Here is a 14,478-nt window from a genome sequence, read left to right as displayed (position 1 = left end):
AGATTTTACAGGTGTACTTTTAGTCTAATACTTTATTTTAATTATATATTAATATAATTATACATATTATATACTCTGTACCCATCAACTTCAACTTGGGAATTAACATTACTTGCATTTGAACACACATTATTTTTTAGACATTTACGTTGAAGCAAAGAATTGTGGGTTGTGAGTGCCCAAGAAGGATACACCTCATGCATCCTCCGAATTCCCATGAAAGGAATTCGAAGGCTGCATTCGAAGTGTCCTACTCACTTTTCTGAAACAAGACAGCCTCGATGACGTATGCGGCCGACAAATGCGACCTCTGGAGGACGCATCCTTCCAAACGAGACACAGCCAAAGTGTGTCGAGGAGAAGGGCGGGGCCGTGAGTCCACATGGCCGGCCCCCAATCGGGCTAATTAGCCAAGGAAAGGGATAAGGCCTTATCCCTCTCCTCGGCTAATTAGCCCAGTTGGGGGGCGGCCGTGCTTTCCTCGGCTAATTAGCCCGATTGGGGGCCGGCCGCGCCCTCCTCCTCATCACACAAAGATGCAGCGGTAATCGCTCGTAATAAGACCAGCAATGTGAATCAAGAAATTAAACAGTTTCAAATTTCAGGTTTTGATTTCATGTTGACTTTTAAAGTTCACACTCAAATGCAGTTTCTACGAAATAATAGGAATCAGCTCACCTTGGAAAAGTAGCATACCCAGTAAATTGAATGTAATAAGAAACATGTGAGAAAGAAAAGCTAAATTCTAATGTTAATGTTGTAAATTAATATTTTCAGTGCTTTCTCTTTAAATCATATCAGATATATGCCCAGCACACCTTGAAAAGGAACTTTGTGTCCCCAGTTGTACACTTCATACAGCATCTGTAAAATAGCATGTGCTTTAAGAAATATTCTCACAGTGTATTTATGATGCCTAGTGTGGTGAACTTTTTCATTCATGTGCTTTCTAGATTGTTTCTGGCTATTTCCTGAACACAGGTATTCGGGTCAGAAAGTAAATGGTTCACGGATGTGCCTTGTAAATTTGTCTGTCTGCAAACACCAGAGTAACATTCTGTATCTCAAATAATGCCGATGAAAAATAGAATCAGAATGAGTAGATTTAAATGTCAGCATTGTTCCTCATGAATATGTAAGTATATGTATTCATAAGAATAAATTGCCATTTGTACTCAATTTAAGGGCATTCCAAAGCTAACTGCCATCTTTGGAATGTCATTGTTTGTTGAAGTTTGACTGGCCGCTGCATGTTGAAGCCAGCTCAACTGACCAAATGCACGCCGGTAAGACACCAATAGTGGTGCATCAGAGACGAATAGCTAAGTTAACATGGATTTTGGTGGCTTTTCACAGATAAATGGCTCGTTTAAACTGGGGGCTGCCAGAGTGCTCTCAGGGTTGCAGTGCCTAGCGCCAGCTCTGCAGGACAACGCCAACATGAACGGCACTGCGGAGCAGCAGGACATTCTGCCTCCAAACTGCATGGTCAAAGAGAGATGGAAAGTGGTGGGTATTTGTGAGACACACAAATGTAATACACACACATTCATACTGATACTCCAACACAAACACCAGGTGACTGTGACAGTCCATTTAATTAAAAATCCCGGTCCGTCTCCTCAATACAATGGCAGTTGACAGTGACTCACTTTAAAGCTAAAAAAGGTCCCTAGAAAATCATAAAAGTAGTCCATGTGGTTTGTGCGTCATATTCCAAGTCCGTTCCAATGACGTATGATAGGTTTCGGCGAGAAACAACACGTAAATTTAAGTCATTTTTCAGTCAAAATCTTGATGTCCGTTGCATATTCATGAGCGCTATGAGAGAAGGTTTTGGTGATAACTTGAATTGTTCAGTGCTAAAAGCAGCTAAGGTTGATTTAATACATTAATAAAGTGTGATTATTATTAAAAATGACACTTAAAAAAATCACGCAATTAGTAATGCTGCCTGAGCGTACGTAAATTCTGTGACAGCTGGATGGAGCAGAGTGTAGGGGTCTTGAAATGCGTTGTTGAGATACTGAAAAAAAAAAGACTGGTGATTTTTTTAAATAGATCGCTGTGATCTGTAGGACGATAATAGGCTTATGTTCAATGATAAAAAGTAATTCAATAAAAATGACTAGTTACTAAAATATTATAATCAGATTACTGAATTTACTGATTACTTAATTGAAAAAAGTAATCACATTTCTATTACTTTTGTGTAACTTTCTAAAAAAACACTTTTCATAAAAAACAATTTTGTTTTCCGCCAAAAGAATTAATAATGAAGAAAATAATGTCTATTTTCCTCATCTGTTTTGACTCGTTATGGGACTTACACCCTTCAGCCCTTCAGAAACGCAAACAGATGAACATACCATATTAACGTAATTCATGTTTTAAATGTATTCTACATATATCATATTATTTAAGAAATATGTGTTTACTAGGGTTACACATTTCTAAAAGAATATTATTTTAATTAAAAGTAATTAACCTAACTGAAAGTCAAGAATTTGAACTGGAGTGCGCTACAGTACTTTTGTAATAATTTAATACTGATTACAGTATTAAATTACTTTGTAATTAGATTAGACCTCTGTACGTAAATCAATCAAACAATACATTGACTTCTGAAGCCACTTTTTGGCATTGAACTCAAAAAAAGATTTTTAGCCTATTTTTAAGATTTATGCATTTCAATTTCATAGCAAGATTCAACCGTGTAATCTAAGGCTTGAAGAAATACAAGTTTTATTAATTACATTTTTTGTTAAAGATTACGCAGTTCAATTTGATGGAATTTTGTAATAAAATTAAAATGCTTAAACCTTAAAAATTGGCTAAATTTTCTTTTTTTTTTATTTTTTTTTTTGAGTGTGTCTAATTAATGATTTACTCGTCTGCCACAATGATATAATTTCTTTGAATTATCTGAATTATTTATTATTTGATTTATTATATTAAAATGTGTATTATTATATATTGAATTATCTTTATTTGGAGGCTTTTCAGCTATTATTTATTTACAAATAATTTTATAAAATAATCAGCATGTACTCGTTATGCTGTATTTCGATTAAAAAGTTAAATGTAAAATTATTATTATTATTATTATTTGTTTGTGAACTGTTCCTTTAAATGGTAACCAGTGACAGGACCTAATATGCAAACTTTCCTTTATACTGTACCTTAAGTCTTGTAGTTTAATTTTAGACCTAGTTTGATGTGAAAACCCCGGTATTACAAATTTTAATATGTGGGGTTCCCAGAAAAACACTGTGTGTGTGTGTGTGTAGATAAATAGTGTATATAAGAGTGAATGAGCCTCATCTTTATCATCTCTCCTGTGCTTTGAGTAGATTATGTAACAGTAATACTAATCACTCTTTTGACCTGACAAAGACATCACGCAAAGAGATCAAAACTTCCCAGTACGTGGGAGAAGACAGTCTTCGCACATGACTGCCTGATGGGCTGCAGAGCTGTGAGAACTAGAAGAGAGAGTGACATGCTACTGACTGTCTTTAGTTGTGCAATTTGAAGTCAAAAGACTGCAGTTTTAGTCAGTGTTTCGTCAGTTTGACATTTGGCACAGAAATGAAGTCAAAGCTCACTAATGTCTCTTCATTCAGACATGCTGCACTATAGCGATCTATAGCTGTGCCCTCGAGATCAGTGATGAATAAAACCAGGATCATTCACATCTCCAATAGAAAGCAGATGTATACTAGTTTATGTTACAGTATTATTTTATTTATCTCTTAGTTTGAGCCTGGGATGAAATGGAGTGAAAAATTAAGGTATAAAAGGCCTTTCTGAAGCACTTGAAATGCAAATATTTGAAGTGTTTTTCTTTTTTCTTTTGCTCATTATCGCTATTTCCCAGATGCTGGCTCTAAGAGACATTTCGAAAGGCTGCAGGCATTTTTGTAAGAACATCAGAGATTCACAGCTCTAACGTTTAGAGGAAAACACAGCAGCGGTTTCACTCACACCTCAAAATCAATCCCAAAAAAAATCCAGACAGCTTCTTTTTCTGTTCCTCTTTGACGTCCAGTTGAAGAAGATAGGTGGAGGGGGATTCGGGGAAATCTACGAGGCGTTGGATCTGCTGACACGGGAGAACGTGGCGTTAAAAGTGGAGTCAGCTCAACAGCCCAAACAAGTCCTGAAGATGGAGGTAGCGGTTCTGAAGAAACTGCAGGGTAAGACATGACTGTCATTAGGTCTTTGTATTTTGGTATCGGGATGATTTTGACATTGACAAGACATCATTTTGATCAACAATATAAGTAAGAAAATCCTCACAGAATTATAATGATGTTTTAATAGGCTAGTTGTTGTTTGTAAGTTACATTATGAGTGTGATTTTTCATGCAATGCTTTTCTAGAGTATTTATTTGACATGTCTGATGACAGAATTTATTAAAACCTGTTAAGACTGGCCACCGTATCAGAATAGAACACATGTATGGAGATCAGATTCTTGAAATGTTGTATATTTAGCATTATGAATGAAGCGGCAGTAGCACGGCCTACACGACAGAGAACACATAAAGCAGCCTTTAGTTCATACACATACACACGCTCTGATGATTCTGTTCCAATTTTTTAGTGGCTGATGCTTGTACTGATATCTAGAGAGCAGGATGGCCGATATATACATGATATCTGTGTTGGGGAAGTTACTTTGAAACTAGTTACTCATAACTTAAAGTAGTTCAACTACTTAAAGTAAAAACAATAAATAAAGTAGTTAGCTACACTTCAAGCTAGTAACAGAAAGTAGCTAACTGCATTGAAGATGTACAGTAGAAGAAAATATTTTTAAATATATAACAATCCGATTAAATATGATTTATTTAGGGTGAAATTAAACAATTAGGGTAATAAGACTATATCAAATTAAACATAGGCTACTGCATTATACTAAATGTAAACTAATAAAACTAGAAAACATCCTGTTTTATATAAGTGAGTCAGAATATAATGCTAAACAGCAGCGAATAACTAAATATTTCACTTCAGAAAAGAAGTGATTTCTAGCAAAGTCCCTTTAAAGGGACAGTTCATCCAAAAATTAAAATAATATTCTCATCATTTACTCACCCTCATGCCATCCCAGATATGCATGACTGTCTTTCTTCTGCCGAACACAAATGAAGATTTTTAGAAGAATATTTCAGCTCTGTAGGACCAGACAATGCAAGTAAATGGTGACCATAACTTCGAAGCTCCAAAATGCACATAAAGGCAGCATAAAAGTAATCAATACAACTCCAGTGATTTAAACCATGTCTTCAGAAGCGATATGATAAGTGTGGGTGAGAAACAGAACAACATTTAAGTCCTTTTTTACTATAAATTTTCCTCCCTGCTCAGTAGGTGGCGATATGCACAAAAAAATGCAAACTGGCAAAAAGAAAAGAAAAAGAATGTGAAAGTGAAATTGGAGATTTTCTATTAAAAACGGACCCACACCTTTCATATCACTTCTGAAGACATGGAATGAACCACTGAAGTCGTATGGTTTACGTTTATGCTGCCTTTATGTGCTTTTTGGAGCTTCAAAGATTTGGCCACCATTCACTTGCATTGAATGGACTTGCAGAGCTGAAATATTTTTCTGAAAAGTATTGTGTTTTGCAGAAGAAAGAAAGTCATGAGAGAATTTTCATTTTTGGGTGAACTATCCCTTTAAGTGAATCAGTGAATCATAGTGAATCATGTGAATTAGCTTGTTGTTGATGAACCATCCAAATGAATCAGAGTTTCCAATGCTAAAATAAAAGTGAATCATTTATTGTAAACGAATTTACACAAACTGTCCGAGGAAACCAATTAACTTAAATTATTTGGATTTCATATCGCTTTAAATGAGAGATAAAGGACGGTTTAGGGGAGTATGTTTTATTACTCACTCGGCTCCTTTGGTCCATTTGCTAAACAAATGTAGCGCTTTTGACATTACAGCGCTACTTGTGGGAAAATGTAGCTTGTTACTAGAAAAACTACTCTGTTTTTAAAATTGCTGAATGACTGACATTCTACTGAATTTAGTTAAGTTTGTGGCATCGCTACTTTTAGTTAGTTACTCCCCAACACTACATGGTATGTAATAAAAAAATAAGCAAATGAGATGTACACTACAAAATAAATAAATAAATAAATGCTGAAACGATGTAAACACTTATTTGACACAATATTCAAAACGTGAAAATCAGAAATAATTATTTATCGTAAGCTGTTGGTAGATTTTATAGGTAAAACTGTTAATCAGCAATGCATGATGCCGACTTTCTTAAAATGGCCAAATATCGTCTTTTTAATCGGCCAAGGATGAGTAAGCATCGTAAGCCTAAGTACATCATAGAAACCATTGTGGTCTCTAAGATCAACTTAAGCTTGCAATGCTTTTGGCAAACGCAGCCCTGGCCGATATCGGTCTATCACAACACGTGACAACTGGAAGGTCTCTCACGTTGTTATTAAATATCATTAATAAATATTTTTTAATTTGTCCTGCCCATGTTGATGTATTTTTGTCTTTTACAGGTAAAAATCATGTGTGTAAGTTCATTGGCTGCGGGCGAAACGATAAGTTTAACTATGTCGTCATGCAACTGCAGGTAAACAATCTAGTCAAATATTATAGTTCACAGCAAAGCATTTTAATAATCATTGAATAGATCTGTGACAAGATTTACAGGTGAAGTGTGTCATATTTTTTTTCCACCCATAAACAACAACATTGGCTCCACCAATAGTGAGGGGATGCTTCCCAGAGCGCACAAATATGAACACAACATTTGTGAGTGCCGGAGTTATGGAAGTGTGAGTGCTCTCCTCACACCTTTGTTTTGACTCTCAGGGTAGAAATCTGGCGGATCTCAGGCGAAGCCAGCCACGTGGCACCTTTACCATGAGCACAACACTTCGCCTGGGAAAACAGATCCTAGAATCTATAGAGGCCATTCACTCTGTTGGCTTCCTCCACCGAGACATCAAACCGGTAATATCCGTTGCCCTGAATATGTGTCTCCTTTATAGTTGCCTAGTTGTGTCTTTGCTAGGGCTGTCGATTTAACATGTTAATTTACTGCAATTAATTATAAGAAAAATAACGTGTTACAAAAATTTACAAAATTAACCATGCCTAAGGAATGTTCCTTTCTTCTGAGCAATTCAAGCTTGATGTACCACCTTAATGTTTTTACAAATTTGATTTTTGTAATGTCTAAATACTTTTACTTGTCTGCTGCCACATTATATTTAAATTATGTGATGTAATTGAATAATCTGAATTGTGATATTTTTATTTGTATTTTTAAATTACTGTAATTATTAAATTATCTTTATTTGGGCGCCTTTCTTAGTAAATATTGATATACAGTTGTGCTCAAAAATGTGCATACACTTGGAGAATTGGTAATATATGTACCATTTTTAAAGAAAACATGAGTGAGCAGGCAAAACACATTTCTTTTATTTCTTATGGGATTCATATTCAACTGTAGGTTATAACAGAATGGCACAATCATAAAACAAAACATGGCAACAAAGAAAAAAATGAAATGACCCCTGTTCAAAAGTCTGCATACCCTTAGTTCTTAATACTGTGTATTGCCCCCTTTAGCATCAATGACAGCGTGCAGTCTTTTGTAATAGTTGTCTATGAGTCCCCAAATTCTTGCAGGTGGTATAGCTGCCCATTCGTCTTGGCAAAATGCCTCCAGATCATGCAAAGTCTTTGGCCGTCTTGCATGAACTGCACGTTTGAGATCTCCCCAGAGTGGCTCGATGATATTAAGGTCAGGAGACTGTGATGGCCACTCCAGAACCTTCACCTTTTTCTGCTGTAACCACTGGAGGGTCAACTTGGCCTTGTGCTTGGGGTCATTGTCGTGCTGGAAAGTTCAAGAGCATCCCATGGGCAGCTTTTGTGCAGAAGAATGCAAATTGTCTGCCAGTATTTTCTGTTAACATGCTGCATTCATCTTGCTATCAATTTTCACAAGATTCCCCGTGCCTTTAGAGCTCACACACCCCCAAAACATCAGTGAGCCACTAACATTCTTCACAGTGGGGATGGTATTCTTTTCACTATAGGCCTTGTTGACCCCTCTTCAAACATAGCGCTTATGGTTGTGAACATAAAGCTCTATTTTGGTCTCGTCACTCCAAATTACAGTGTGCCAGAAGCTGTGAGCCATGTCAAGGTGTTGTCGGGCATATTGTAATCGGGCTTTTTTGTGGCATTGTCGCAGTAAAGTCTTCTTTCTGGCAACTCAAGCATGCAGCTCATTTTTGTTTAAGTATCGTCGTATTGTGCTCCTTGAAACAATCACACCGTCTTTTTTCAGAGCAGCCTGTATTTCTCCTGAGGTTACCTGTGGGTTTTTCTTTGTATCCCGAAACATTCTTCTGGCAGTTGTGGCTGAAATCTTTCTTGGTCTACCTGACCTTGGTTTGGTATCTAGAGATCCCCGAATTTTCCACTTCTTAATAAGTGATTGAACAGTACTGACTGGCATTTTCAAGGCTTTGGATATCTTTTTATATCCTTTTCCATCTTTATAAAGTCCCATTACCTTGTTACGCAGGTCTTTTGACAGTTCTTTTCTGCTCCCCATGGCTCAGTATCTAGCCTGCTCAGTGCATCCATGTGAGAGCTAACAAACTCATTGACTATTTATACACAGACACTAATTGCAATTTAAAAAGCGACAGGTGTGGGAAATTAACCTTTAATTGCCATTTAAACCTGTGTGTGTCACCTTGTGTGTCTGTAACAAGGCCAAACATCCAAGGGTATGTAAACTTTTGATCAGGGCCATTTGGGTGATTTCTGTTATCATTATGATTTAAAAAGGAGCCAAACAACTATGTGATAATAAATGGCTTCATATGATCACTATCCTTAAATAAAAGACAGTTTTTTTGCATGATCAGTCATATTTTCAAAATCAATGCCAAAATTTCACAATTTCTGCCAGGGTATGTAAACTTTTGAGCACAGCTGTATGTGTAATTAATTTGATTAAAAAAATTCTGGATTGACAGCCCTAATCTTTGCACAGAATAATTATATTCTAAAACAAATATGTTGTATTTATTTTCTTTTTAGTCAAATTTTGCCATGGGAAGGCTACCTTCTACATACAGGAAATGTTATATGCTAGACTTTGGCCTCGCACGACAATATACCAACACTAATGGAGAAGTCCGACCGGTATGTTAGGTTTCATTCAATTATTTACTAGTTAATTATACTCATTTATGGTTCAAAGGGATGTGTTAGAACTATGAGCTGCATGAAATCAAATGTTTTACAGTTTCAATTTTCGCAATGAAATATGACATTTCTGGCATTCCATATAACTGAATATGAAAACACCACTATATTATTGACTTTTGATTCACTCTGAAACATGAAGGTCTGGTTTTATTAAGCAATGGATAAGATTTATTTGAGCTATAAAAAATCTTTTGGCAGAGATTTAGCTGAAAACCTGTGAGAGCTTTAGAGGGCTCTCTGAATCAAGCATGTGGCTGTTTCCTCTTTTAGCTCATCACAAGTAGCTCTTCTTTTGTGCATGTTCCTCTCCTCCATACTTCTCTTTATCCCTCTATTTTACTCTACGTGCAGGTTTTAGTGCAACGGTATGAATATTTAATGAGACTGCATGCATCAGTGAGCAATACCCCAGGCTTGGTCTGAGAGGGTGTGATCATTTTGTACCTTTCCTCTATTTTTCTCTCCATTCCTTTCTGCTCAGCTGAGTCAGCCGCACTCATTGATAGTGTCTGTCTGTTTGTCTGTCTGTCTGTCTGTCTCTCTGTCTGTCTATGTCTGTCTGTCTGTCTATGTCTGTCTGTCTGTCTGTGTATCTATCTGTCTGTGTGTCTATCTGTCTATCTATCCGTCTGTCTGTCTGTCTGTCTGTATGTATTGCTGTCTGTCTGTCTCTCTGTCTGTCTGTCTATGTCTGTCTGTCTGTCTATCTATCCGTCTGTCTGTCTGTCTGTCTGTATGTATTGCTGTCTATCTGTCTCTCTGTCTGTCTGTCTATCTATCTGTCTGTCTGTCTGTCTGTCTGTCTGTCTATCTATCTATCTATCATCTGTCTGTCTGTCTGTGTCTGTGTATCTATCTCTTTTTCTATCTATCTATCTATCTATCTATCTATCTATCTATCTATCTATCTATCTATCTATCTGTCTGTCTGTCTGTCTGTCTGTCTGTCTGTCTGTGTGTCTGTCTGTCTGTGTATCTATCTATCTATCTATCTATCTATCTATCTATCTATCTATCTATCTATCTATCTGTCTATCTGTCTGTCTGTGTATCTATCTGTCTGTGTGTCTGTCTATCTATCTATCTATCTATCTATCTATCTATCTATCTATCTATCTATCTATCTATCTATCTATCTATCTGTCTGTCTGTATGTCTGTCCGTCTGTCTGTCTCTCTGTCTGTCTATGTCTGTCTGTCTGTCTGTCTGTCTATCTATCTGTCCAATGTATATAATATTTAATCTATCTATCTATCTATCTATCTATCTATCTATCTATCTATCTATCTATCTATCTGTCTGTCTATCTATCTGTCTATCTATCTGTCTGTCTGTCTGTCTGTCTGTCTGTGTATCTATCTGTCTGTCTATCTATCTATCTATCTGTCTGTCTGTCTGTCTGTCTGTCTGTGTATCTATCTGTCTGTCTATCTATCTATCTATCTATCTATCTATCTATCTATCTATCTGTCTATCTGTCTATCTGTCTGTCTGTCTGTCTGTCTGTCTAACTGTCTGTGTATCTATCTGTCTGTCTATCTGTCTGTCTGTCTGTCTGTGTCTGTCTGTGTATCTATCTGTCTGTCTATCTGTCTGTCTGTCTGTCTGTCTGTGTATCTATCTGTCTGTCTATCTATCTATCTGTCTGTCTGTCTGTCTGTCTGTGTATCTGTCTGTCTGTCTATCTATCTATCTATCTATCTATCTATCTATCTATCTATCTATCTGTCTATCTGTCTGTCTGTCTGTCTGTCTGTCTAACTGTCTGTGTATCTATCTGTCTGTCTATCTGTCTGTCTGTCTGTCTGTGTCTGTCTGTGTATCTATCTGTCTATCTATCTATCTATCATCTGTCTGTCTGTCTGTCTGTCTGTATTTGGTTAAAAATCAGGAAGTAAATTGAACTTCACAGAGAAAATTCTTCATTCCATGACTCATCACATTTATGAGATATGAATAAAACATTTCAAGGATTCAAGATTATAAATAGGTTTGTGTCTCCAGAACTGTAAACATTGCCTTTGTTGGAATACATATGAATACAACATTGAAAGTCCTGATTCATATGCTGACATTTGATAATATTTGTTTTATTACTTGTTGATGTTTATATAGTTTTTACCATACTTAAGATACCATATATTTTTTTCATACAAACATTCTATCATTGAAATCATTTTAAGTTCATTGCCTGAAATCATTAGTTTTTATAATGCAACCTAAAATGGATTCTGCTTTTTCATTGGTTTGACCATCTTGTCTTGTTTTTGCAGTTTTCGTTTTGGGGTTTTAAGTTATGACATGCATGTCTGACATGTTTCTCCATCTGTTCCCTTCTCCCCACACACTCTCACCAATGGAAAGACTTTCATTGTGAGTCACTTAATGGAGTTTTCATTTTGTTTTACAGCTGACCTCTCCACTGTTGAAATGAAACTATAAAATGTTGCACAAATGTCAGTCCAACTACATTTACATTTATTCATTTAGTATATACAGTATGTACAGTATATATATATATATATATATATATATATATATATATATATATATATATATATATATATATATAATATTATTGATGGGTGCGTAAGACAACAGGATGGACAATGACATTCTAACAAATATTACTTAGCGCCTACAATTAGTTTGAAAGACATTGTATATCCTATTGTTATTGGCTATGCCACTGTCAATAGCTGCCTTGATTGGTTAACTTATGACGTATTTTTAATTTGTTAGCATGGCTAGCATTTTGTGTTTTTACATGCCTGATTATGGTCATGTGACCGAAACACATTCTCTTTGGAATCAATGGTAATAGAAAGTAAATTTTTTTATATAGATATAATTAGAATACAGTAGAAAAGCAGGTATTTTAATAGATTTATTTTTAAAGTTTAATGCTGAACATGTTGTGAATTCTGAATACTGTTAAATTTACATGCCCTTTTTTAAATTTTTTAATTCAAGTCAAATAACTTACTGTGACATTTGTTTTTTTAGAGTTGTAAATTGTACGTAATTAAGAATTTGTCACTTTAATTAGCAGCAGTTTGGCAACAGTCAGGGAGACTTAAATGCATTCATACAAATATAAAAGTCTTAATACTTAAAATTATATTGCTCAGTTGCATTTATATTTTTGTCTGACTTTTCAAATTGTTTTGTTTTATCTGCAAGTATCCTGAATGGTTAACTCTTTCATTTATTACTTTTCATATCTCACAGAGGTCATTTTTTTTTTTTTTAACCATTTATTGCTTTCACAGATTATGCAGATTAATATCTTTTTTTTTATCTTTTAGCCCAGAACTGTTGCAGGATTTCGAGGGACTGTTCGATATGCATCTGTAAATGCACATAAAAACAAAGTGAGTGTTTACTATCAATGTATATAAAACAATGCATATTACTCTCATGTAAAGTAATATACAAGTAATAATGTGCAGTCAATTAGTAATTTTCGCAAAATAAACCCCAACAAAGTGATATTTAAAGAGTCCAACTCACGACTATTTACAAAATAAATAAATAATTTCATGGACATTAAATATTAATTTGAGTTATTTTGATATTTGAGAATAAAAAGAGAAACATGGACCTAACACAGCTATGTACATAAAAAAAAAAAAAAAAATAATAAAATAAAATAATATATATATATATATATATATATATATATATATATATATATATATATATATATATATATATATATATATATATATAGCCTAGTTTTAAGATTTACATATTTCAATTTTATTCACAAAATTTCATCAAATTGAATTGTGTAATTATTAACAAAATTTAATAAAAAAAAAAGATTATAAATAGTGTGTAAATCTTAAAATAATTTTTAAGGAGTGTACTGTAGGAAAACGGTCAAATATACGTCTTAGAGTAATTATGCAAAACTATTTGACCCGAGAATGCTGCGTTTGACCAATCAGAATCAAGAATTCCTAAGAATCCTAAAAAATATTTCTTGTTAATTTTATTGGCATTCGTTTGTTTGTTTGTTTGTTTTTACAGGAAATGGGTCGCCATGATGACCTGTGGTCTTTGTTTTACATGTTGGTTGAATTTGCTGCTGGGCAGCTACCGTGGAGGAAAATCAAGGACAAGGTACTCCGAGTTTGCTTACAAATGTCAAACAAAATCTCTGTTTGTATGTTTCATAAAAGCTTTAAATGATCTTTTTGCTGCTTATTCTGAATAACATTGCTTTTGTTGAAATGCATTGTTGTTATCTGCGTCATTTAGGAGCAGGTGGGTCAGATTAAGGAGCGTTATGATCACAGGATGCTTCTTAAACACATGCCATCAGAGTTTAATGTCTTCCTCGAGCATGTTTTAGGCCTCGACTATTACACCAAACCAGACTATCAGGTACCTAGAAACCACAGGCACTGCTGTTATGTTACACGTTTATATATACATATATATATTATTATTATTATTATTATTATTATTATTAGCAAATGCAATTGATAGTATTCATGGTTTTTCAACCATTTTGCCTAAAATCATGACCAGATTGCTTTAATTACTTTTTCTTTTTTTTTGTCATTGTTATACCTAATAATGGTTGATATGCTTGGCCCCTTAATTGCTGCTTGCAGCTATATTTGTTATTATTATTATTATTAGCAAATTAATGCATTTATATGATTGAAGTACTGCAATGAGCTTATCTGACATTTCATTGCTACCTTTTTTTAAAAAAAATCATATTTTTACAATGTTTTGGTGCAACAAAATGGATATCACATTTCATGATACAGTGTGTCTGTTGTGTTCAGCTCCTGATGTCAGTGTTTGAGAACAGCATGAAAGAACGCATCATCACAGAGAACGAGCCGTATGATTGGGAGAAAAGTGGGACGGACTCCATGATGTCTGCCACCACACCTACTGCAGCGCAACAAAACACACGGCCTACAGCAGCGATGATTGGGTAAGGAGTGCATGCGTGTGTGAACACATCACACTCCGCGTGTATATACTGTGAACACATGAATCTTTTATGTGCTTTTTGTTACTCATTTCACTGCATTTTAAATGCTGGGGTGATAATTACAAACACCATTTTGCACAAAAGAGCGTATTGGATTCTAGTCAAAAGCAGGTCAGTTCTTCTGGAAATGTCACTGATGTATTTTAGTGCATTGCAGTTGTAGAAA

At 35.0% G+C, this 14,478-nt stretch overlaps 1 protein-coding gene across 1 annotated transcript in view; it reads left to right on the top strand.

Annotated features, from left to right (window-relative positions):
- Positions 1-14,478, top strand: part of ttbk1a (tau tubulin kinase 1a) — a 44,665-nt gene that overhangs the window by 9,003 nt on the left and 21,184 nt on the right. Inside the window, exons 2-10 of the mRNA XM_051675466.1 lie at positions 1,357-1,509; positions 4,052-4,199; positions 6,550-6,623; positions 6,866-7,006; positions 9,122-9,226; positions 12,601-12,666; positions 13,328-13,420; positions 13,559-13,684; positions 14,098-14,252. Coding sequence (XP_051531426.1) covers positions 1,441-1,509; positions 4,052-4,199; positions 6,550-6,623; positions 6,866-7,006; positions 9,122-9,226; positions 12,601-12,666; positions 13,328-13,420; positions 13,559-13,684; positions 14,098-14,252 — 977 coding nt within the window. The 5' untranslated portion in view covers positions 1,357-1,440. The remainder of the gene's footprint in view (positions 1-1,356; positions 1,510-4,051; positions 4,200-6,549; positions 6,624-6,865; positions 7,007-9,121; positions 9,227-12,600; positions 12,667-13,327; positions 13,421-13,558; positions 13,685-14,097; positions 14,253-14,478) is intronic.

The sequence above is a fragment of the Myxocyprinus asiaticus genome, chromosome 37 (genome assembly GCF_019703515.2).
Source record: "Myxocyprinus asiaticus isolate MX2 ecotype Aquarium Trade chromosome 37, UBuf_Myxa_2, whole genome shotgun sequence".
NCBI lineage: Eukaryota > Metazoa > Chordata > Actinopteri > Cypriniformes > Catostomidae > Myxocyprinus > Myxocyprinus asiaticus.
The sequence above is the reverse complement of the archived record's forward strand: the minus strand, read 5'-3'. Positions and strand labels throughout refer to the sequence as shown.